Genomic DNA, 25,804 nt, shown 5'->3' on the forward strand with positions numbered 1-25,804 from the left:
CAGAAGGTGGTCTTTCTTATCCCTCCATTTGCATCAGAAAATCTCTATTATGCATGCTGAGCCAGAACTTACAAGGGGTGTCCCCCTTCAGTGAATGTGGGTTCACCTCATTATAGAATTTTTTTGTATAACAATTGAATTGACCCAGCCTAAATTAATTGATTCAAATTCTTCATGACAAAGGCAATGTTATTGGAATGGATAAGGATCCAAGTCTCAAAAATCCTGGGAGTAAACACCAAAACAGACATGGATAAAATGATAAAGCTGCTAATTGAAAAATATATAGTACACAGTTTACACATGAGAATGGCCTCACAATGCCTCACAAAATAATTTTTAATTTAAAATAATTGCACAGCTAGGGCCATTGCTGGCGATTGACATTTAAATGAATTTTTTACCAAAGACTTCTTCAGGTAACAAAATTCTGAAAACAGCATAATGATGATTCAAGCTTTTCTCCCCTTGTAGTCTGTAGACACTGCCCAATGCACCAGCATTAGGGTTTGGAAATGCATAAAATATACGCCGGATTCTTTGATGAACAAGTGCCATGGCACACCTTAAACATAAATACACGTAAAAGAAATCAGCTAGTAGAAAATTTATAAAAACAAATAGATAATAAAAAGTGCTTGAGCATGAGGACAACACAGCAGCTAATAGGGGATGTTACGTGGCAAACTACTTTTGACTCTTAAAGTCAGGTCTGGAAAAGACAAAATACTCTTTGAATTTGCTGCAAAGTCTAACTAATTAGATAAATCCATTTAAATGTTCAAACTAGATCAAGACACCTTATAAAAGGCTAAAACCCTAGGGTTCTTCTAACCACAAACATGTATCAAAAAAAAATTAATAATAATAAACAAAAAATAAAGATGCAAGAGACAGAACTGGAGAGGAGAGATAGGAGCGCCAAATTTGAAAAGCTCCTAAGTTGGGAATATATTAGGAGTGTACTACTCATACATGCATCTCTGTAAAATCAAAATTTCACGTGTTATTAGTAACTTAAAATTGGTTGGTTGATGCACATATACTTAACAGGGGGCATTATAAATAATAATTTGCAATTGTTAGTTAATCTTACGTGTATGCAGAAAGAATAATGCATTTATTTATTATAAATGGCATTTGAACATGAAAAATATAAGTGTAGATGTAGGTAGGACAGAATCCCACTTTGGAGGGAGAAAGGGCTTGTGAAGGACGTGACTTTGGAAGGAGAAAGGGCTTGTGAAGGACGTGACTATATAAGCCCCCTTGACATTTCTATCCAGTCCACAGAAAGTCGTCTTTCCAGCAAAAAATACTAGGCTCACACATCAAAAAATATGGATGGTGAATATAGCTGAATGATTTACATGGAAAAGAGAGTGATGCCTATCTGGCCAGGAAACCTGTTGGTTATGTAGCTACCCCTATAGGTGCAAGGAAAAGAAGACCTAAGATTTTATTCCCTATATTTTGTTGTTTTTTAGATATCTGAAGAGTATGGACTTGTTCTATACAACACAACACTGGATGCATAAAGTAGTAAGGAAAATATCCAGATATAATGTTAATGATTTACATTGCACATGGCTCCCAAACCAGGTAGATATCAAAACCAGTGCACAAATAAGGCCGAACTGCTTCTGAATGGAAGCCATCTGTACAGGCTTTAAGAGTCATGTCTTCAGCAACCTGAAATACCATTGAACAGTAACAAGAAACAAGTTGGGGCAAAGTTAGGAACAGAAGCACTTAACTATAGACAATGATCACCTGAGGTGGGTAAATTAGAATAAGGAGTTAAATACTCTGATTTTAGCAAGAATTTGTAGCTAAATGCTGTCCCTAAAGTTAGCCAGACCAGCAACATGGTTGTGCAGTAAAAACAGAGAAAAAAACACTTACTTCTGAAGGAATCTTTTGTCTTTTTGCCGGATTGATAATAGAAGAAGACTGCATGTGATCCACTTGAATGGAGAGGCCTGAGTTACCTAAACCAGGAAATAGGTGTCTATCCCTGGCAGCAGCATTTTCAATAGCAACAAGAGCAGCATGTCTTAAAGGATGCCAAGCATAATTTTTTCCTGCATATTGATGCTTCTCTTTCCACTGCCAAGGATAGAGACAAGAAACACCACTATATGAGAGTGGGCATTGATCTATACGATTTAAGATTGACTGCTCATTCATTTCGACCCTGTTTGCATCAGATTGCAAGGCAGTGCATATTTCTGGTTGACAAGAAAACCTGGTTCCTGAAGTGTTATTTACAGAAGGATGCTCATAGCATGTCTGATCATATGCACTTGCAATTACCTGCCTCACTGAAGGATCCACTATAACTGCAGCATTGACTATCTGTGCAGAATAATAAATACAAGCATGTTGAAATGAAAGAACTTTCAAGTCAAAAAATGAATATATGATAGCTACAAATTCATAATACCTTAGTTGTCCAAGCTATCAGCTTGGGAAACAGAAATGAATAGTCATAATTGGTTAATATGCTAGGAGAGCTATTAAAAAAATAACAAATAAAGCAGATTGTTACAGCAGAAGAGGCAAAATATTTTTAGCAAGTAAAACATTGTAGTTCACTCAAGGATGGTGATCAGTAAAGAGTTCAGGGATGTAAGCACCCTTTTCTTTTCTCTCCATTATGTAGCAGCTAGTTGTACATGGGCTATACTTGTTGAATATTTTTTGTCCACTTTTTTTCTACTCTGCTTCTTTATATAGCATCATAGTCATATACAACATATCTTTTTCATTTCTTTTGAGATTTCTTCCTTGATCACTTAGCAGCTATACTTGTAGTTGAATGTTTTTTGTTTTGTGCTGCAGGTATTATTGTCTTCTAAAGTTTGCTTTTTATTATTTGTTTAATGCTGAGAGAACTATTTGAATTGAATTGGGTGCTTCCAATATATGACTAGTATGTCTTCCTTTTCAACATTTCCCAGTTGTACTCTATAAAGCTAAGTAACCGTTGCTAATGGATCTCTTATATCTTAATAACAAAAAGTACATATTAGACATGTCTATGCTACACATTCTCAAATTAAATACAAATTCATTTGTTTGTTAATAATCTCAGGTAACAACTGCATTGTTTCATAGCCTTCTAGAATCCTGATACATTATTACTTGGCTATGAGGAAAATCATTGGAAGTTGTAAACCAAAATGAGACTTGCTTTCTTATCTTCTAATATCTAAAAGTATAAATATTTTTTTTATCATCATCAAAATCAAATTTTATTACTTAGAGAAAGAGGAATGTACAAATCAAAAGCAGCCCCGGCTACCTCCAAGAAAATACGAAGACAATTTAATATTCGGTCTTACAACTGAGCCCAGAAACACAGTGCCCTATTTACCCCTTGCTTTGCTAGTTGATCAGCTACACCATTTGCCGACCTAGGAGTCCATTGAATTATCAGCTGCATGTCCCTTGAGAACCTCCTGAATTGTTTGATTTTGTTTCTAAAAAAACAAGGAGTCTTCTCATTCTGTTTCAGCCAACTTATGATGTTTGCTTCTCATTCTAATCTCTAAAAATATGTCCAATTCCACTCTTTGATCTTTGCATTCACCACTTGGAGCCTATTAGAGAATCTCATTCCTTCCCACTTCACCTGTACCTTTGCTTCTTCCCACCATTCCTTCACTTTTTTCTGCACACCCTGAATGAGTAAGCCACATGTTTTCAAATCTAAAAGGAAAAAGACCACCAACAAAGGAATCTTGGTAGAGACATATGAGACAATGATCAGATGTAAGCCTAAGAAGTATTCTACACAATGATCAGATGTAAGCCTACGACATATGAGACAATGATCAGATGTAAGCCTAAGACATATGAGACAATGATCAGATTTAAGCCTAAGAAGTATTCTACATGTCAATATGTCCCTATGCTCCTCTCAGTGAGGTGACCAGAAAGGCAGAAATCTGTCAGACTTAAAAGAAATGGGGTTCTCTTGTAAATCGAAGCAAATGAACTATGTCTCGTCAAAATTTCCTTCAACCCAAAAGTCACAATGAACTAATTAAATTTCCCCATACTAGTTGTTGCTTGTTGCCTAGGATTACTGGACTCTTGGGAAAATTTTATCACATTGAAATCTCCTCCCAAACACCAAAGTCTATCCCATAAGCCATAAACCTCTCACATTCGCTACTTCCCCCGACATCTCATTTCTCTCCCTATAGGTGCTTGGTCCATAGATATTTGTCACTACCCACAAAAATCCATCCACCACAATATTTACTTAAAATGAAACAGAAAATCTTCCCACCAGCTCTTATAGACATTCCACTGACTCTTCTTGCCACAAAGTTAGAATTCCCCCAGAAGAAACCCATGATGGAGCCACAGTCCACTTACTAACTCTCCCATGTGGGGCCTCTCTCCTAAGCACCTTTTTAATAACCGTCATCTTTGGAGCACTACCCAATCCCCTCACATTCCAACTAATTATCTTCATTTAGTAATTATGTTCATTTTGAAGAAAGCTTGGATTTGTGGTCTCACATGGTTCATGTTACTAAAATTTTTTCAAAACTGAAAGAAGGGCTAGTTGGCGCAGGTCCCACAAACAAGTTTAAGCATGTCTACAAGAAAAGAGGCTCAAAGGCTAAAGCTCTAAATAAGAAGATTGATGAGGGGAGAGGATTTGGGATTCAGGATTCAGTTGGTGCAGAGTCCCAGATGCTGGTGTCTCAAGAAGCAAGTTTACTACTAATTTCAGGGCCAGAGAAGGAGATTTTAGTGACGGTGAGGAGGGAAATGGTAAGGAGATTTTAGTCAGCAAGGTGGGAAAAAAAGGAATGGAGATTGAGAGTTTGGCTGAGAGGAATGTAAAAGTAGGAAAGAGTTTAGGCTTGCTTTTTTGAGGCAGAGAGGAGTTTGTAAGAAGAGCATTTGAAGCTTTTGAAAAGAGCAGGAATGAAGAAAGATTACGAGTAACTTAGCAAGGGCAAGGGGAGAGGCGTCAAATGAGGAAGGAGATGGTGAAGAAGAGGTTTTTGAAGGAGATGACTTTTGAAGTCTCCAGAAGGGGAGGTTTTTTCTGTTTTCTTCTTGTCTCCTTTTCTTTAGTTTAGTTTGTTTCATAGTTTGGTTGGGCGCAGCCTTATCACCCTGTAGCTGGTTGTAATCAACTCTATTTTTTTCTAATATTTTTTTCTTTTTATCATTCAAAAAAAAGATTGGGAACAGCTACATGGAAGTATAGACTTGTTATAAGAGAGAAGGAATTAACCAGTCTGATGCATATTAGGTAGATATGAACTTCAAAATCAACCAACACTTTGCTTGATGGACTGGCAAAACATAGTGCGACTAGGGATCATCTGTATTGGAGTACAACTAACCAGAGAGGGGACACAAAACATATTATGGGTCAAACATAAATTAGCAAATCTATAGGGTGTATGGCACATTACTATGTATAGCATTCCTTATTCTTTTACTCAGAATTAAAAAGGACTTATCAGTTACCAATCAAAAAATTCTCAACAGGATTTAGATCAGTATATCATCATTTGAAACCCTAATGATATGTCACTTCATCAAAGAATTAACAATTAATCCCAATCATCTATAGAGTAGTCATGTTACTATAAAATATGAGAATAGTGACTAAGATGATTAATACTAGTAGAATTGCCATTCAATGGAGGGAAGCATAATAACAGTTACCTGATTAAAAGGATTAGAACTTGTCAATTCAATTGCTACCTTCATAAAGTTGAAGATTGATTGTGAATCATCTTCACTAAACCCAGTAATGCCATCAATATTGCTGTCATTAGAATATAAACCAAAGTTCAAGCAGATCAAGAAGAGGAAACAAGGACATGATAACATTTTGTTTGGTAATCTTAATGACAATAACAAAAAAAGGTTATTCACTGCCATCTAATCTTACTACACGAAATTTAAAGGAAAATTCACACATAGAAGCTTTATGACCACAGTAATATGAAAAGACAGAGAAACTCAGAAGCTTCAACACAGCTAATTAATTGTCATACTCAACAGTCAAACAAAGATTTGATCAGAAAAGGAAGAAATTATATCCCATCAAGGGATCCTCTGGACAAGGGTTTCAGCCTTACCACTTCATACAATGCAAAACGGTTTGGGTGATTTAGCATCTCTGCTTTTCTTTATAATTAACAGTGCTGATTTCATTCAAAAACAAGCCATACCATTCAAAAAGTCGGATAAATTGGACTAATACAATGACCCAAAGACTACAAAAGATAGTTAGACAAGGATTACAAGTTACTCCTAGGTCCAGGCATTCCCCATAAAACACGATGGTGGTTGAGATCCCTTGTATAATCTCTTTTATTATTCACAGCCCTAGTTTTTCTTCTCTATTCTCTCTATTTTCAGACCTGTTTTTTTTCTTATTTTCCTTGTTAATTAAGAACAGATTAGGTAGGTTGGTTATGAAAACTTGCTAGTTGAAGGGAGTATAGTGATGACAGATTGGCTAAGAGGGGACAGTTAGAAACATGGCAGTTTGGACTAATGTTTTAAAAAGGCGCACCTAGGTGCACAGGCGAAGCACATTTTAGGGTACGCACCTTGCCTAGGTCCCAGGCACAGCATTTTCAAAAGGTGTGTGCCTGGTATGCCTTGCACTTCAGCCCAGACGTATGCCTTGCACCTCACTTGCTTCGCTCACTCACCGAAGCTCAGAAAACACCATATTTGCTAATATTGCTCATTCATTCATCCTAAAAAGAGATATTTTTAAAAGACGCTTAAAGTTATAAAACCTTTTTTATAGGGATTAAGAATTTAAGACCTTTCTATGGATCTTTTCTAGGCTTGCCTCGAGGGGCTTAATATGAAGGCAGCTCGTAGAACCAAGAATGCATAATGTTTAACATTACATTAGCTATTTGAAGCAATGTAATTGGGAAAAAAAATAAAGAGCTGAGTTTACATGCTTGAATATGTATTATATGTTATGCTTAATTTTATTTTTATATTTTCATTTTGAATATGTTCTACATGTTATGTTATGTATTTAAATTTGAGATAATAGGTTTTTAAAGCATTTATTTTAAAATTTAAGTTCATATTTGTAATTAATAATGTGTTTAATATTTTTAATATTTTGCATTTTTTTGGACTTTTTTTATTTTTTTAGAAATTCAAAAGCCTCTTTAACTTCCACTTTAAATTTGTTTGAAGACCTTTCCTTTTCATTTACTCTTATACCTCGGTCAATCGAAGAGGACTGTTTTGTTCCCTTTCCCCTTTGATTAAGTCATTTGTTGAGGCAGTTCAGTTTGGTGCTCGATCGGACCTACGATGTGAGCAAAGCTACACAATAACTAAAGTAGGCACTCGATCAGACCTACGGTGTTAAGCCCATGTGACTATTTAAATAATCGTGAGTCATAGAGGTAGTCTGTTGATTGGGGACAATAACCCCATCTATCATCTTCTTTGTTACAGACTAGTAGACATGTTCATGGGCTAGGCCGGTCTGGGCTTTGTATATGTATCAACAGAATACATTTAGGCCTGAGCCCGACCTGACCATCGGGCCTATGTCTTGAGCCCAAGCCCGGCCAAAAATTTGAAAATAGAATTTTTTTTCTGTTTTATTCAATAAAAAAGTGTTTTATTTATATTAAAAACCTTCAAAACTCAAAAATAATAAACATCTCACTATTACTTGGAAAAAAAGAGAACAAAGAAAAAATATTGTATATATATTTTTTATTAAATAAATATATTTTTATTATTTAATATAAATAGTACCCAGTCAGGCTCAAGCTTGGGCTCGGACTTGGGCTAGGCTTTTTTGAGAAAGCCCGAGCCCAGCCCGAAAAAAAGTCAAGCATGGTGCTTTAGGCCCGAGCCTGAGCCCGCAGGTCTAAAATTATGACCAAGCCCATCTTATAATAGGTCGGGCCAAGCCAGCCCATAGGGCTACCCGGCCAATTAACAGGTCTACAGACTAGCCACAGCTATATAGCAAAGTCTTGTTCGAAACAGCCCCTACAATGGATGCCAAAACAATGTGAGGAAGAAAATGACCTTGGAAGACCACAAAATGATCGGCCTAATCCAAGGTATACCCAAACGGGGATGGAGGAGAAAGATTTGGTGGATGGAGGATGGGTCGACTATGATTCATCAGATGAGGAAGACTCTAAGTCTTAGACAGAGTCACTGAGCAGTCGCGTGGGCACAACGGCAAAGACTTAAGTCTTCAAAGATGATTACTATATCGACAAAACATTTAACAATGAAACAAAAGGAAGTGGCAAAAGCCTCTGTTCAAAGTTCAACGCCAATCAACATTAAGTCAAAAGAGGTCGAGGATTGCTTGGTTGGGAGGCAAGTAAATCCTAGGCATAACACTAAAGAATCATTCCCTAATGGAAATAATTCACATGGTGTCTGTAAGGAGGATTTCAAGATTCACAAAGGGTGTAACAAGGAGTTCCCAAAAAGAGGCAAGTCATAGAACTCTAGAAGGAACTTGCAAGTTGATTCCTTACTCAAGATTATTTCAAAGCAAAACCAACCTAGGAAGGACTATGACCCTTCTTATGCCCAAGATAAAGCGGTTGAGCCTTCCTCTATTGTATCCCAAGGTATGCTTGTGAATTCTTTTTTGGATACTAATTTGGGTCCTGTGTCTGTTGTCCTCTCTCCAAGTGTCCAGCATATAGTCAAGTCACCGACTATGGATGTAGGAAAGGATGAAGGAGAGGATATTACCAAAGAAGAGGAAGATATGAAGAGGAAGGAGATGGAAAAGGTTAATTTCACTGATCATGAAAGTAGCAAGGAGGACATAGATCCCGGGTTGAGAGAAGATAGTATGGGCAAAGAGCTAAGGATAAATTGTGGAAAAGGTGATCTTAAGCATCCATGGGCTGGTGGCTGATAGCTAAGACGTAGGAGTCTCGAATTGATCAACTAGTACAATGCCTTGGAAAGCTATTCATGCTATCCTTCCATTTTTTTCTACCCTTTGTTAGGTATAACGTGTCCTTTGGGAACTTGGTAAGGTTTTGCGAACATGTGTGGGTGGGAGAGTTACCACTTAAAGATCAATTTACACAATTATTTTCCCTCTCTAGATACAAAAAATGAGCCTATATCCACTTTCCTATCTTACTCTTATCTTGGGCTTGAACTTGATTGGGACTTGCGTTTTAGAAGGGGAATCAAAGAATCAGATGTGGACAATGTTTTGTCTTTGATTCAAATTCTTCAAAAAGTTTTCTTGGACTCATCCAAGTTGTATTCTTGGATTTGGACCCTCTCCTCCTTTAGTTCCTTCACATGTGCCTCCTTCAAAGCCCTGCTACAACCTACTACTGGTCTTGGGCCTTCTTTCCTAGTTAAGGAAGTGTGGGGAAGCCGGTTCCACCAAGGATTGGGGTGTTGTGCTGGAAAGAATTAACACTTTTGACCATCTTCAAAGGAAGAAGCCTTTTTGGTGTTTGTCTCCTAACTGGTGTACACTTTGCAAAGCCAATGGTGAGTCTTGATACCACTTATTAATCTCCTACCCCTTTTGTTTTCTGTTTGGGTTTTATTTCTTTCTTTGTTTGGCTACAGGTGGACAAAGAAGAGGGGCAGAATATTATGGAGATAAACAAGAGCAATGGTTTGTTGGATAATCTGGGAGGAAAGGAATCAAAGAATATTCGTTGAAAAGGAGAGAAGCAAAGGCAATCGTAGAAGTGATCACTTCCAAGGTTGTTCATTGGGTAAAATCAATGGAGATATTTAATGACATTCACATAGGGACTTAATACCAATGGAGATATTTAATTGGCAAGAAGTGGTAGCCTCAACTCCAAGCAGAAGTATTGTGCAACCTTTAGGGTCTCCGCCATGTGCTGGTTTCAAGCTAAACTTTGATGGTGGCAGTGAAGGTAACCTTGGACATTCATGGATTGGTGGAGATTTTAGATCAGAGGAAGGTTCAGTCATAGCTATGTTTTCTAGCCCAATCGGTCATGAGGACCCACTAAGAGGAAAAATGTTGGCCTTGATGGAGGGTGTGAAAAGATAGGATGTGGACTTGGTTCTTGAACCAAGTCTTAATAGGTTGATCATTGAAGGAGACTGTAGAGTTGTAATAAGATGGCTAGGGAAGGATGATGATAGGATGTGGACTTGCATCAACAAACAAAGAATCTTCAAGAGGCTGACTTAGGGTGTGGAGCTGAGACTACTGTGGGTAGAAATCGTTTACTTTGGGCTACGTTGTAATTTTTAATATTTTGGGGGGAGAGTTAAAGAAAGTTTACCTCTTCCCACCAATGAAAATGATTCATATTCATTAATGAAATTTTCTTGTTATTGATCCAAAAAAAAGGCATGGAGAGTTAAGATGCCTAAGCATGTCTCTGGCCACCCATGAGACATTACCAGGAAGGAATTGCTTTAGGGTCTCCTAAGTCTCAATCCTTGGCCTCCCAACCTCGGAATCATCACCATACCGGGTTCTCAACCTCCCAATCCTTGGCCTCCCAACCTCGGAATCTCTGGCCACCCCAGTCACCTAGGTACATGCGAGTGAGGGGGACTTTCTCAGTCTCTAGGTATGGCACGCCTTGAAATATTGCTCCATATCCCATTCCATATCTCAGATAGTGGTGGAAAGCAATGTTTTAAAAGCGCAAGGGCCAATTTGCGTTTGAGGCGCAAGGCACAAGGCGAGATGTGCACCTTTTTGAATCAAGGCGCAAAAATACAAAAAAATGCTAAAAATAAAAAAAAATGGCAAAAATTTCAAAAACATGCCAAAAAATTAAAAAAATAAATAAACAAATTTCAAAAAAAATAATAAACATAATGTTCATAAAAAATATAAACTTAAATTTTAAACTAAATGTTTTAAAAAACTATTATCTAAAATTAAAATACATAAACAAAACATGTAAAGCATATTCAAATGAAAATTTAAAAGTAAAAGCAAACATATAAAGCATTTTAAAGCATGTAAAACCCACAATCTCTTTTTTTCCTCAATTGCATTACTTCAAGTAGCTAATGTGATGTAAAGCATATTGCATTCTTGATTCTGAGTCGTCTTTCTACCACACCTCTGAAGCAAGCCCGAACAAGTCCATGTAAGGGTCTTAAATTCTTATTTCTCACATAAAAAATAATGATTTTATTACTTTAATTGCCTTTTAACAAGATGTTTTATTGGAATGAATGAATGAACTTTAGCAAATAGGGAGTTCTCGGGCTTGCTTCGAGGGGCATGGTCGAGGTATGGGGGCAAACCCCCCAACCCAACCGCCATTAGGCTCAAAAAAAAAAAAAAAGCAAAAGCGCAAAATTTTAAAAAGGTTCATGCCTGGGCTGAGGCACAAGGCGCACACCTAGGCGCACCAGGTGTGCACCTTTTGAAAGGGGTGTGCCTATGACTTGGGCAAGGCGCATACCCCAAAATACACCTCGCCTATGCGCCTAAGCGCGCTTGAGGGGTAGGTTCTAAATGGTACAGGTTAGTAACTTCTGTCTATGGTTTGTTCAATGAGTGATGAATGGAATAGTGTGATAGGATTACAAAATCATTATCCAATTAGTGTTTTAAAGTTTCCTATTGGCTGGACTGTTTTTGTGTTTTTTCATAAGTTGCAGCTATGGTAAATTGGTGAATAGGCTGTTGGCTGACATGCTTTATGTGTATAAGATTGGATACCTAGTGGAAATTATTGGAAGAAACTATCTAAATTGTTCTTGTATTAGACGGTGTATGCCCTTAGCTCCAATCAAATTGATATAAATAAACAATTATGAATAATATTAGTACATTATTGTTTTATGATCACATTTGGTGTGTTTTTTGTGAATTACTCCTTAAACTGGACACTTATAGGACTGGTGTTAGTTTAGAATCTTCTCAACCATTGGATAGACTTGGAGAGTTTATCCTGACAAGACTGACATTGATGTATTGCCGAATTGGTGGAGTAGCTTCTTTCAGCTGCTAGGGTTAGACCCCAAGCACAGCCAGTGGGTGTTTGGAAGAAACACTGAACCTGGATCAATTTCCAATTATCCCTAGACCTTGGAGATAGATGGGCAAAACTAGAAAATTGCACTTAACCATAGATTTGATTATGAAATTGCACTAGGTTTTGGATTGAATTGTCTAATATGCCAACCAGTGAGATCCATCAAGGGTCAAATATCTGGGCATGTTAGGACAGTGTAGGAAATTACATGAGTGGATAATCATAGTGATAGGATTGGCCCCTTTGTTAGGGTTTATACTTTCTCTGATGGAAACCTCAACTTCCAACAATGGATTTCAATTGTATTTGAAATCTAATTTACAAAATGTATTTATATGCTACATTACTAGTTTATGAAAAATGTCTGCGAAAGATTTTAATCCCAAATCCATCCGAGCAGAGAGTGTGACACTGTATAGTGTTTTGATGATTATGTGCCAAGAGGTTAGGTGTAAGAGACCATTACAAGGTTGATTACCTGGTGGGCTTCATCTTACACAAGTCCATTGTCCTTGGGTCTTCATAGGGTGGTTGAATCCAATGATCATTAATATGTAAATATTGGGCCCGACTAAATCCAAAATGATTGGGTCAAGGGTTCACTACCCGTAAACAGTGAATTCTGCCTAACCTCTTCTAGAGGTGGGGCCAAACCCTTACGGACTTGTGTGAGACCTTTGTGGGTCCCACACTAATTGGGTCAAGGGTTCACTGCCCTTGGGCAATGAATTCGGCCTAACCTCTTCCAGAGGTGGGGCCAAACCCTTATGGACTTGTGTGAGATCTTTGTGGGTCCCATGTCATACAACGTTCAGGCCTATATGGCCTTGCAATGCATAGGAAAGTGAGCCATTAAAGAAAATGGGCCTAAGGCCCATTACTAATATGATTTAGTTAAGTAGGCACATGACAAGTTGTCATGTGACATGGGGTAAATTTGGGTCATGGATATGGGTATAGAGCACCCATTCTTCTAATAAAATAGAGTTTATCTATAAGGATGAATACTCCAAATCAGATTTGGATTCAGCTCTTAGTAGGACTAGGAGAGTACTCTATATAAGGGAAGAGAGGGATGGGTGTAGCAAGGCACTCTCTCTCTCTCTCTCTCTCTCGTCGCTCCCATAAAATCCTAATTTGTTCCAGCCCTAGTAGGGACTGATTTCTTTTAGTTCCTAACCGGATTCAGCTCTTAGTAGGACTAGGCATTCTCTCTCTCTCTCCCATCGCTCCCATACTGCTTCATTGATCCCAACATGTTGGAGGTTCAAAGTGCAAAAACTGCGTTGTTGAATCGGCTTCACTTCACTATTGCGCATCTACAGCAAGAGGCCAGTTTGAGTTTGAAATTAGGCATGAACTACCACTTTGGGAGCTGCGTTTATGGACTCCGTATTAGGTATGATCAGAAATTAATTTGGATTTCAAACCTGGTCTGATTCAATGCAAGATTGATCCCAAAATTTCAGATTTCAAAATCACAGAGAAACCAATTCCCTATTGGGTTAGAAAAATTTTAAAAATTCGGCCAGCCACCAAATCTGGTTCGGCCATGTCTAATCTGACTTCTAAACCTTCCAACATTCTTGGTGATAATGGCATCCCCTAGTAGTGAAAATGTGAAATTAAGTCATAGTGTAGTAGCATAGCCAGACTTTATGGCTACCCAAATGACCTCGGTCAAACTGAATGGTGCAAATTACATACCTTGACCAAAATCCGTGGGAGTACACTTAACTGCTAGGGGTAAACTAAAGTATATTAGAGATAAGAAACCTGATCCAAAGACTGCAGAGTACAGTGAATGGGTACAAGAGAATGTTCAAATCCTGACTTGCCTTCAGAATAGCAAGGAAGCCCATATTAGCATAAACTTGATATTACTTGACACAGATTTTGGGTAGTGGTGAGATACCTAAACTATCAAAGGTTTTCTCCAAAGTTAGGAGGGTTTCTAACCCACAGTTTGACAATTCTCCCCTACTTGAAAAATCTGCTCTAGCCACAACTAGAGGCAGTAGAGGTGGTGGCATACAAGGTAGAGGTGGCAATGTAAGAAGTGGTGATCGTGGAATGATAGGTGGTCGTGCAAGTGGTAGAGATAGCAGTGCTGTTAGGGGCTGAATTTTTGGAGGACATGGCTTAGTGCATGAGTGCAACTATTGTGGATGTGAATGACACACTGTCTACAATGGCTAATCATGCTTCTGTTGGAAACTATCATGGTGTCGCTAGTGATGAATCATTTGCCTTACGTACTAGGAAAGGAAAGGAGATGGTATCCATAACACATGAAAAGTATGAGAAACTTCGCCTATCGTGTTCTTCTAGCAACAATACTAACTTTGCTAAATCAAATACAACTTGTCTTGCATGTTGCATCTTCTTCTAAAACTTGGCTTATAGACTCTGGAGCCTATAAGTTACTCTGGGCATCCAGACTCGTTCGCTTCTTTATTCCCTCCCTCCTCATCCCTAACAGTTACTCTAGTTGATGGTATTACATCTGTAGTTACAGCCCAACAGGTACCAGTAATTCTAATTTATCTTTTGTGTTATATGTTCCTAAATTTCTGTTTAGTGTATTATCTGTCAATAAGCTTACCAGGATCTCATAACGAGGAAGATGATTGGTAGCAAGCATGAAACTAAAGGATTACCATCCAGATGGTGGTGGTTCGCAGAAGCCAGAAAGCCTTCTATACAACACTTTCACCTCTACAATGGCGCTGTCAATTGGGCCACCCATCTCTTCCCGTGCTCAAGAAGCTTGTTCCAAGTTTGGTGTCCATTAAAGAGTTGTAGTATGAGTTGTGTCAATTGAATAAACACTGTAGAGTGTCAATTGTTCCAAGATGACTTGGAGTCCATGTCGCATTGAGTCGTATAATGGGTTTAAGTATTTTGTTATATTCATCAATGATTACTCAAAGATTTCTTGACTTAATTTAATGAAATCTCGTTCATAATTATTTAATATATTTTTCTCATTCTATGCTGAAACTGAAAACTAATTAATGTTTCCATCAAAATGTTTCGTTCTAACAATGCAAAGGAATACTTTCACGACTTTTTTCAATTATCCTTTGCCTCTTGTATTATCCACCAATCTTCTTGTTCTAACACACCACAACAAATGGTGTGGCTTAACGGAAAAATAGTCATTTACTTGATACTACTTGGCTCCTTCTCATTTAAATGTTGGCTCCCAAAATTTATTGGAGTGGTGTTGTCCTTACTTTGTGGTTCCTTATTAGTCGTATGCCCTTTATGGTTCTCAATGGTGAGTTCCCCTTCTCTCTTTTGTTCATCGTCTTGGTCCTAGGATGGTTAAACTTTTTATTCTCATGCTTACAGATGTGTCTTTTTGGGAAAGGGTGAGAATGGATTGGCTCGGTTCAATTGCAAGGCAAAACTTGGAACCTATCCTATAGGGCTGGTTCTAGGTTTGGAACCAGAACCTATCCTATAGGGCTGGTTCTAGGTTTGGAACCAGAACCTACCCTGTCAAGATTAGTTCCAAGGTCGATTTTGGCCATGGAAATTCCAAGATCAGTTCTAGGTTCAACCCATGGAATCTGTTCTATATAAAAAAATAATGATGATGATGATGATGATAATAATAATAATAGTAATAATAATAACAATAATAATAATGATGATAATAATAATAATAATATCACAATCATAAAATGTTTAAACTTGATTTTCAATAACGATAATGCATAGTTCAAAACTTATATTACCTTAATTGATTAGGTTGATTAAATTGAATAATTTAATTTGTAGACCATCATAATATATTAATATATAGTTCAAAACTTATTATGACTTAATTTTGTAAATATTACCTTTTACATTACTTATTATACACATTAGTTATTAATGAAGAAAAGTTATCAATTCACTTAAGTGGCCCAATGATCAAGTGAGACCATGGTCTTTGTAACCATGAGTACTTGAGTTCAAATTTTCACATCTTCAAAATAATTTGGGATTTATTTTCAGGCAAGTTCAGACCAAGGCTGGTTCTGCAAGTTGGTTCAGGTAGGGTAAAACCCTGGACCCGGAAAATGGACTAGGTGGGGGTTGGTTCCAAGAATTTGGAACCAGACCCTACTTGGTAACATATTGGGTAGGGTGGGTTTGAGGCTGATTCAAGGTCTTGTCCCATTCGATTTTGGGAAGAACCTACTCATGTGTTCGCCCCTATTTGTGGGGTATTTTCATACCTAGAAAGGACACAAATGTGATAGTCCCACTCTTTGTCAGTCCTTTGTTCTTCTAGATGTGTCCTTTGAAAACGTTCCCTTCTTCACTACAGTTGAGTCTTCTTCGCCTCCACCCATTCCTCGTCCTGTTCCTACTACAAAGGTCTCTTTATTGACTTCTACTATGCTGGCACCTACACAACCACCAGAGAATTTTTACACCAGCTCCGGCTTCTCCTGAGCCATCAATGCCTTCACTGTCAACAGATCCATCTAAGTTACACTTGCTATTGCTCTTTGGAAAAGTAATCATAGTTGTACAAAACATCCCCTCTCTCGTTATGTCTTTTGCTCATTTGTCTCCTTCACATAACATTTTGTGCCTCTCCTTTCTTCTCTGTCTCTTCCCAAGTCTCTACAGGAAGCTCTTGTTTCTCCTTAATAGGAAGAGGTGATGGATGAGGAATCTCATGCTCTTCAGTCTAATCATACTTGGAATCTCAATCCTCTATGGCTCTACCTCCTAGTAAGAAGGCAATTGGATGTCAATGGGTTTATGTATTTAAGCATTGATCTAATGGAAGTGTGTTGAGGCATAAGGTGAGGTTGGTGGCAAGGGGATATACACAAACTTTGGGTATTGAGTACACTAATACCTTCTCCCTAGTTACCCAAATGGGATCTTTTCAGTGTCATCATCTCTCTAGCTGCACATTTTGATTGGTTGTTTCAGTTAGATGTGAAGAATGCCTTCCTTTATGGTGATCTTCAGGAAGAAGTTTATATGAAGCAACCTCCTAGGTATGTTGCTTAAGGGGAGGTAGGAAAAGTATGAAAATGAGGAAGGCAATTTATGGGCTAAAACAATTACCACGAGCCTAGTTTAGTTGATTCAGCAGTGTAGTACAGCAGTTTAGATTACGACAGTGTAGTGTGGATCATTCTATCTTCAGCAAAGATATTTCATCTACAAATATATTTCATCTGGAAAGATTATAATAGCCATGTATGTTGATGATATCATCACTAAAGGGTGTGACACACAGGGAATCAAGGATTTAAAACAATTCAAGCAGCAACAATTTCAAACCAAAGACTTCGGAGACAAGACACCTGAAGTATTTTCTGGGTATTGAAGTAACAGGGTCGATGTTTGGAATCACCCTTTCACAAAGGAAATATGTGTGGCTTACTGGAAGAAATAGAATTACTAGGAGCAAAGCTAATGGATACTCCTATTGATTCAAATGTTAAGATATCTGATATTGAAGGGGAGTTCCTAGATGACCCTAGCAAGTATAGGAGGTTAGTGGGAAAGCTTATCTTACCATTTCAAAGCCAGATAACTCTTTCAATGTAGGAGTGGAGTCAGTTCATGGCTTCACGCAAAACCCAAGGACAAGTCACTGGGAAGATCTTATTGGGGTTCTCTACCATTTCAAGGGTGTTCTAGGTCAAGGGTTGTTATATAAAGAAGGGGGAGAACTGTCTCTAGAAAGATATATAGATGCAAACTTGGCAGGCTCAGTTACTCATAGAAAACTTACAACTAGTTATTGCACCTTTTTATAGCTGGAAATTTGGTCACTTGGAAAAGCAAAATCCAAGGACAAGTCATTCGGAAGGTCTTATTATGGTTCTCTACTATTTGAAGGGTGTTCTAGGTCAAGGGTTGTAAATAAGGGGAAAGAACTGTCTCTAGAAGGATATATAGATGCAGACTGGGCAGGCTCAGTTACTAATAGAAAACCCACAACTAGTTATTGCACCTTTTTATAGCTGGAAATTTGGTCACTTGGAAAACCAAAAAGTAGAGGGTGGTGGCTAGAAGCAGTCATGAAGTAGAATATAGAGCCATGGCACACATGACTTGTGAGTTGATTTAATTGAAGCAGCTACTACATGAAATTGGTGTGAAGATTCCCATTCATATCAAATTACACCTTTGTTAAGTTGGAAAATCAACTTGTTGACTTGTTCATGAAAGGTTTAAATTGGGCTCAAATGAAACAAATATGTAACAAGTTGGAGCTTTACGACATATATGCTCCAACTTGAGGGGGACTGTTAGAAGTTAGCTTATATTTCTGTTATTACTTTAGAGTCAACAGTTGGGGACCCTATTCTTTTATTTGTTTTTTTTTTATGAATGAATTCCTATTGTTTTATTTGTTCTATTAATATTTAATAGGGTATTTATGCAATCTTGCTCATTATTATCGGATTAATAAAATAGAGCGGCAATTGAGATCACTTGTACGATCTCTTCCGTTATTCACATCCCTAGTTTTTCTTCTCTACTCTCTACTCTCTCCTCTCTTCTTCTCTATTCTCTCTATTTTCAGACCTGTTTTTTCTTATCTTTGTCATTAATTAAGAACATATTAAGTCTGTTCGCAACCTCCAAGGGAAGTTATCAACCTTTTTTTGATAGGAAGTTGTCAACTTTCCTTATCCAATTCAAAATAATCTTACAGTCCCCGTCAATAATTAGGTCTGTCCATCTTGCAATGGCACTAATTTTTGGCCTTGTAAGAGGGTTAGGATTTCTGTCTTGAGCGAATTACAATGCCCCACTCAGTGTTTTAATAGCCCAAGGTGCATGAAAAAGTGCAAGGGCCTTTTTTGTCCTGAGTAAGGGTGATCAAGGTTTGAAATGTCGATGTCGGTCATCCAAATATAAGAAACATGTCAGAAATGTCGGAAATGTTGTAAAAATTATAGATATGGTGGAAACATTGTAAAATATGCAAAATATAGAATGGTATTTTATGAAACGATAAAAGAAGCATAGGCACACCTTTTTAAGTTATTATCTTATTCCAAATCATTAAACAAAGCTAAGAAACTAAGGTCATAGACAAAAGAGTATGTTTCAAAGTTGCCCCGTAAACCTTAAGATTCAGAGCTTCATGATAAAATGAGTTAAAGCAAAATTTAAACTCATAGAAAATGTAAATAGTTGTAATAGATCAACCAAATAATCTATTACACAAATAAAAACTAATATTTAACTTCATATTTGAAATGAAATAATGAATATTGAGTTAGATCAAAGTGGTAACCACATAAGTTAGGTGGACAATAACTTGTTACTAAACATACCTACAATATTGTCACCAACTTATGTTATAATACCATCTCTTGCATTCCACATGGTATTTGTAGTGTTCATTGGGGAATATGTCAATTCTAGTAAAATTTCATGTTGCCACCCATGGAAGTGGAAATGAAAATATGTCATGGAAGCTATCTCTTATACTCCACAGTGTTGGTAGTGTTCATTGGGGAAATGTCGATTCCGGTAAAATTTCGTGTCCTACCCAAGAAAATGGAAATATGTCGTGGAAATATTAGGGAAATTAGGGACATTTTAAACCATGGGGGTGATCATATGCTAGGCCTGGAGGGCTTAGCTTAGCACCAATTATATGGGCTTTAAGCTAGGCCTTGGCCCAACCCGGCCCGCACCCTAGTTCTAGATTGCAAGCCTAAGCCTGGCCCTACATAGGCCTGGGCTGGGTTTACGAGCTTTCCAAGCCTAATGAGTAATGACTTTGGGCTCATGGCATCAAATAATAAAAACTTAAGTATAGTATGCATAAAAAATTTTCACAAGCTAAAGTTAAATTGGACTTAGCTAGGCTTTAGCCCTATGGCACAAAAAATAAGAAATGGGCCTCATTTAATTGTTAGGCTTAATTTGGTTTGGGTTACCTATCCTTTTATAGATGAAAGCAAGGCCTTCACTCCTATTCTTGAGCAATGTTGGACTTGGGACAACACTAAATAGTTGGTGCAACCATTGAGTGTTTTCCCTAAGTCTCACATTGCTTAGAGAATGAGAATAACAAAACACATAAATATAACATATAAAACTTATTCAAAGTAAAAATGTAAAAATAAACTTGAACACAACATAGTCAAGCACTCAAAGACCTTTGGGTGGGAGATAGTCCACTCAAAGACCTCTTCCTTGACCTATACACTTTGTCAAACTTCAAAGGGGAAACAGTAAGCATTTTGGGTAATCCTGGCGCAAGTGGGGTCAATTGAAATCTGGGTTTCAAGAGGGGCCTTAGGGAAAATGAATGTGCCTCTTTAATTCAATTGTTGGATCTAATAGGACAAGTTCATCTGGGCCCATCCTTGGAAGATTCTAGAATTTGGAAAAGTTCCTCAGATGGCCTCTTCTCTTGTTCCTCTTTCTTTAATGTTCTTGCCACACCTAGCAACCCGGTTGGGGAATTCCCTGTAAAAGAAATTTGGAGTAAGCCTATCCCTCCAAAAATTCAAGCCTTCTGTTGGGAAATTTTCATTGGCAAGGTTAACACGTGTGATATGCTACAGAAAAGAAGGCCTTTTGCTTGCCTTTCTCCTCACATGTGCTCCCTTTGTAAGGAAAGTGGTGAGACCTTGACACATCTATTGTTATCTTGTTCCTTTGTGCATCATATTTGGGAATCTTTTTGTCTTCTCTTTGGTTGCAGGACTTTTCAACCAAAGACTTTTTTAGGCAATCAAAGAAAAGAGGGAAGGTCATGTGGAAAGCTACAAAGGCAGCTATTTTTGGGTGATATGGGAAGAAAGGAATAACAGAATATTCTTGGATAAGAATAGAATAAAGGAGGAGGTAATTGACACAATCAAAGTTAAAGTAGCTCATTGGGTAAGATCTTTGCATATTTTCCAAGATTTCTCAGTCACAAAAATTATAAGATCTTGGACAGAAGTAGCACAATCTTCATGAGTGAAAGAGAGAGTAAGGATGGAATGGAAATCTCCATATGGTAACAGAATTAAACTGAATTTTGATGGAAGCTCATTTGGAAATCCGGGATTGTCAGGTATCGGGGGCGTAACCAGAAATTCTGAAAGGAGAATATTAGCATTATTCTTTGGACCTATCGGCATGGGCAACTCTCTAAAAGCTGAGGTAATGGCATTGCTACAAGGATTGAAGATAGCCAAGCAACTAGGAATGAGGCATATTGAGGTTGAAGGGGATTCCAAGGTGATCATCTCTTGGGCTAAAAACAATAGAACTACTCCGTGGACTTTCAACAAGTGATAAGGGAAGTGGAAAATGTTGCAAGGGAGGTAGAGGCAGAATTCAAATGGGTTAGAAGGAGTGCAAATGGGATAGCTGATTATCTTGCTAAACAAGGGGCTTTGAGTCAACAATTGTTTTGGGCTGCAATGTAAAAAGGGACAGAAATATGTAATAGTGTGGGACTTCTAGTCCCATACACAAAGTTGTAAAACTTTTTAACTTTAATTTCAAATAAAACTCTCCTTTAATGATCAAAGAAGAAAAAATTGAAAGCACACAAAACTTCAATCTCTTAATTTCCTTCCTAATCACATTACTCTAGTTCTACAAGCCACTTTGTACCAAGCCCCCAGTTCCTGAACTACATCCATCAAAGTTTAATTATAGCTTCCATGCTTAGGTGGATTGGTGACATGAATGCAATAAACAAGTTTGGGGGTGGGGGTACAACCTAATCTTGTTTTGAATTGGGACCACTGCATCTTCAAGGCCAGGGTCGAATTCAACTTTTAACTTATTTCCAATAGGTATCTCTCTACCTTCCCCCATTGTGATGTGCCTGATTCAGTAGCATGATTCTCACTAATAATGAAGGAATGAAGATATTTGAATAAACTGTGCCCATGTTGACTCCATGTCATATCATGCCCTAAACAACCCCCATGTTAGCATAAAACATACCCTAAAGGTTTGAAGCAGAAATTTTCAAAAAAAAAACATTATTTATTCATTAAAATCATGGATAAAAATAAAGACATTAGTACTGGACCAACTACAAAATAGAACAGACTAATAAGCTTGATGAACTTTTCAAGACAACACCCGTGGCTGATGTATTAGCATGGCAAGGTACAAATAAAACTCAGCTGTATTAGGAAAGGATCCACCAAGTTGGGGACTAGTGGAAAGTATCAAATAGGTATTTGTATCATGTTAAGGGTACAAAGGGCTAGGACTTCTTTTGGGGTACCCGTACCACACACAAACAGTTGCACATATCATTCTTTTTATTTACAACTAAAATTTTCACAATTATTGATAAAAAAATACAACAAAGAAATAAATTCTCTGAACCATTGTTGCACTTGCTTGCATTTCACAACCCAAGCTCAACCATGAAAACCAGTTCCATGCATTAAATGTCCATATCAGAAAATGGATAAAAGCAATTATCAGAAAACAAATGAACAAACAATTAAAGATGCTTAAGCTTACTAGGTTGGTGGATGATACGACGTTGGCCAAAGCTTGCATTGTTCCTCCCACTCTTCCTTTGACAAAGCAGCATACTTAGCTACCTGAGAGCAATTTCAATATTTATTTATACACGAGCATCCATATCATAAACCAAAAGAACCATTTATGCAGTAAAAGAAAATGCAAATAAGACACCAAGCTATCAAAGAACAATTTTAACCTCCTAAAAACGTACGATTAGCACAAACATGAAGTATGAACCAATCTACATAAGAGAACTGTAGACAATATATTTCAACAAAATTAGATGGGCAAAACCAAAATTTCAGCAATGAACATGATTAACAGTTGAGGAGACGATTTTTTTGGTCTTTTGAGCTTTAGTTGAAATTATTTAATTACATAGGAGAGATAGGAGATTTCTTGTAATCGTTATTCCTTATATATAAGTCAATAGTTAGGTGTATGATACTCAACAGATTCACTAAACCATTTACCTAATCTAATTTTCTTTTCCTCTCTTCAATCTTAGTTTTCATCTTCATTCTCTTCTATTCTCTTTGATTAATAAGGATTATGTTATTAACACTATAACTTCTGACCAGAGCAAAGACCCCGTTGTGATTTGTGAAGAAACAGTGATTCTTGTGGAAGAAGAGAAACCATTGTCATCGTCTAATGATGTTATCTTTTTGTTTTTTTTTTATCAGAAACACAGAACTAATTCCATTAAGATTAGAAAAAAGAATTACAACAAGAGGTTGTGAAAGAAGAAACAGCAGCTCCAGTAGAGCTGACTCATCCCAAGTATTAGAATTGAGCCCAATACAAGGATTACCTTTGTACCCTTTTCTTAGTTAAACCATCTGCCAGACTATTTGCAATTCTCCTAAGCCATTTAACTTGGACCATCATGCCTTTTGACAGCCATTTGAAGCACTGAAGTCATTCCTTAAGTGCCATGTCACCCCCTCCTTTTTCAGCCATTCCACAACTATTCTCAAATAACCCTCAATAATCAATCTTTCAATACCCAATTCTTTGGCCTTCTCAACCCCATAAACTGCAGCCAATAATTCTGATCTAACTACATCACCTTGCTCAGTTGGGCCTGAATATAAGGCTATTATGTTACCTTCCTCATCCCAAATGACCCTTCCAATACCTGAGTGACCCAGATTGCTCACACAACTCCCATCAAGGTTCAGTTTCTTCCAACCACAGTTTGGAGGTGACAACTCCACAAATATTTTTTGTCTCCTGGATGATGAAACAGCTATTACATTACACCCCAAGATCTGAAAAAATCATCAACCTTAAAATCTGAAAAGAGTTTCAGAGTTTTAGCCCATTGTGCCACTCTTAATGTTATGACCTCTACTAGAGATTCCTTAATTATTTCTTTATCTTCAAAAATTACTGAGTTCCTTTCCCCCAAACTGGCCAGATCACCGCTGCTCTAGTACATCTCCACAATATCCTGACCCTCCTTTTAGTGCAATTAAAAACTGAAGCGCTAAATAATCCTTCCAACTTCCAAGTTGTCAAGAGAGAACCATATGCAACCAAAGAAAGAAGAAAACCAATCCCAAATAAAACTTTTTTTTATCAATAACGTTGAAACTTTTATTCATTAAAATACTTTAGGTTACGACAATAAGTTACAAAAGAAATCAGCATAGTAAGTTGACCCAGTACAGAATTACAAATGTGCCCAAAACATATATGTTCTTTGAACCCCTTGCTTTGCTAAGCTATCTGTCAAACTGTTGGCAGATCTCCTTACCCATCCCACTTGAATTGGCATGTTCCTTGATATCCATTTAAATCTTCTGAAATCATTCTTCTTTGAAGCAATTTGGTCTTTTTCTTTGAACAAATAAATCTAACAAAGGAACAAGAGATTAAGAGATAAAAAACAGTCTCACCATTCAACTTACATAAGAAGCACCAGCTAGGGGACAAACACCAATTTGGTCTTTTTCTTTGAAGCAAGTTACAAGTATTAATACTACCATGAAACACTTCTCAACAAAAAGCATTGATTTTTGGGGGAATGGAAAACACCAAATTTCCGTAACAGGGAAAGAAGAAGAGCTGACTACAATGGAGTTAAAGAAAGACTTACAAGAGAACAAACATATAGGATTAAGGCCCCAAACCCTATTGTCCAAAACACCTTCTCCCAAAACTATTGAATTCAGCAAGCTTAGCAAATCACACACTAGGAATTTCAGACTCTCTAAGTTTCCTGTTAAAACCTAATTTCATTTCAGCCTTGAAGGATGAGAGTGCAGGCAAATAAAATCAGACACAGGTCTATCCTTAAAACTGGAAAGAGAAAAAAATGAGGGAAAGCTCTCAATCAAAAGAATATCCCCAACCCACACATCTTCCCAAAACCTAAATTTTGACCTGAAGCCAACTTATACCTGACATGGTTGAGGAAGGCAGGAAGGATCTCATGAATAGCCTTCCAAGGAGCAGCCAAAGTAGCTCTACATAGACAACCAGCATCCCATCCATTGCTTGATATCCCATGAATGCTTGGAACAACTTTGTGCCATAATCCCTCATTTTCTTTGGGAAACCTCCAAAGCCATTTGCTCAATAAAGCCAAATTTTTCATTGGCATTACCAATCCACAAACCCCCTTCTGACTTCAATTTCACCACCTTCTTCCATGTTACCAAATGATCTTTTTTTTCCCTTCCCCTTATTTCCCATAGAAAATCTCATGATTTTTTTCAATTTTCCTCACCACAGCTTGGGCTATCCTAAAAACTGACATGTAGTACACTGGAAGGTTGGCAAGGGTGGACTTGATTAGAATTAATCTCCTACCCAATGAAATATAGTTCCTTTCCTTTTCCACCCCGCTAATCTCTTCTCAAACCTTTCCACCACCAAGGTCCAAAAACTAGTTGATCTAGGGTTGTCACCTAGGGGTGACCCTAAATATCTCAAGGACCACTCTCCCCTCTCACAACCTAAAGATTCTACCATAGACCTCAATTCATCTCCTTCTACATTGATGCCAATTATTAAACTTTTAGACCAATTAATCCTTAAATTGGACAATCTCTAAAAAGCTTCACTACCAACTTCAAGTTTTCCACCCCATCTCTACAATCCTCATCACAAAATACCAAGATATCATCTGCAAACTACAAATGAGTAATCAAGATGTTGTCTCTCCCTACTGACCAACCTCTGAACAACTGCATACAGTTCACTCTTGAAATCAACTTACTTAGTACTTCAGCTACCAAAGTAAAGAGAATGGGAGAGAGTGGGCCACAAAACCCTTC

General features: G+C 37.5%; 1 protein-coding gene across 6 annotated transcripts in view; it reads right to left on the minus strand.

The window, feature by feature from the left end:
• Nucleotides 1-250: 250 nt before the first annotated feature.
• EMB2820 (Cytidine/deoxycytidylate deaminase family protein) overlaps nt 251-25,804 on the minus strand; it is a 33,274-nt gene continuing 7,720 nt past the window's right edge. For 4 of the 6 annotated variants that reach the window (XM_088889079.1, XM_010254072.3, XM_088889078.1 and 1 more), the window contains exons 6-10: nt 22,512-22,594; nt 5,707-5,809; nt 1,906-2,358; nt 1,580-1,692; nt 251-565 (exon numbers count right to left, since the gene is read on the minus strand). In XM_088889079.1, coding sequence (XP_088745205.1) covers nt 388-565; nt 1,580-1,692; nt 1,906-2,358; nt 5,707-5,809; nt 22,512-22,594 — 930 coding nt within the window. In that variant the 3' untranslated portion in view covers nt 251-387. The remainder of the gene's footprint in view (nt 566-1,579; nt 1,693-1,905; nt 2,359-5,706; nt 5,810-22,511; nt 22,595-25,804) is intronic. The other 2 variants (XM_010254074.3, XM_088889080.1) reach the window with 1 other exon arrangement.

The sequence above is a fragment of the Nelumbo nucifera genome, chromosome 5 (genome assembly GCF_055504915.1).
Source record: "Nelumbo nucifera cultivar China Antique chromosome 5, China Antique-T2T, whole genome shotgun sequence".
In the NCBI taxonomy this organism is placed as follows: domain Eukaryota; kingdom Viridiplantae; phylum Streptophyta; class Magnoliopsida; order Proteales; family Nelumbonaceae; genus Nelumbo; species Nelumbo nucifera.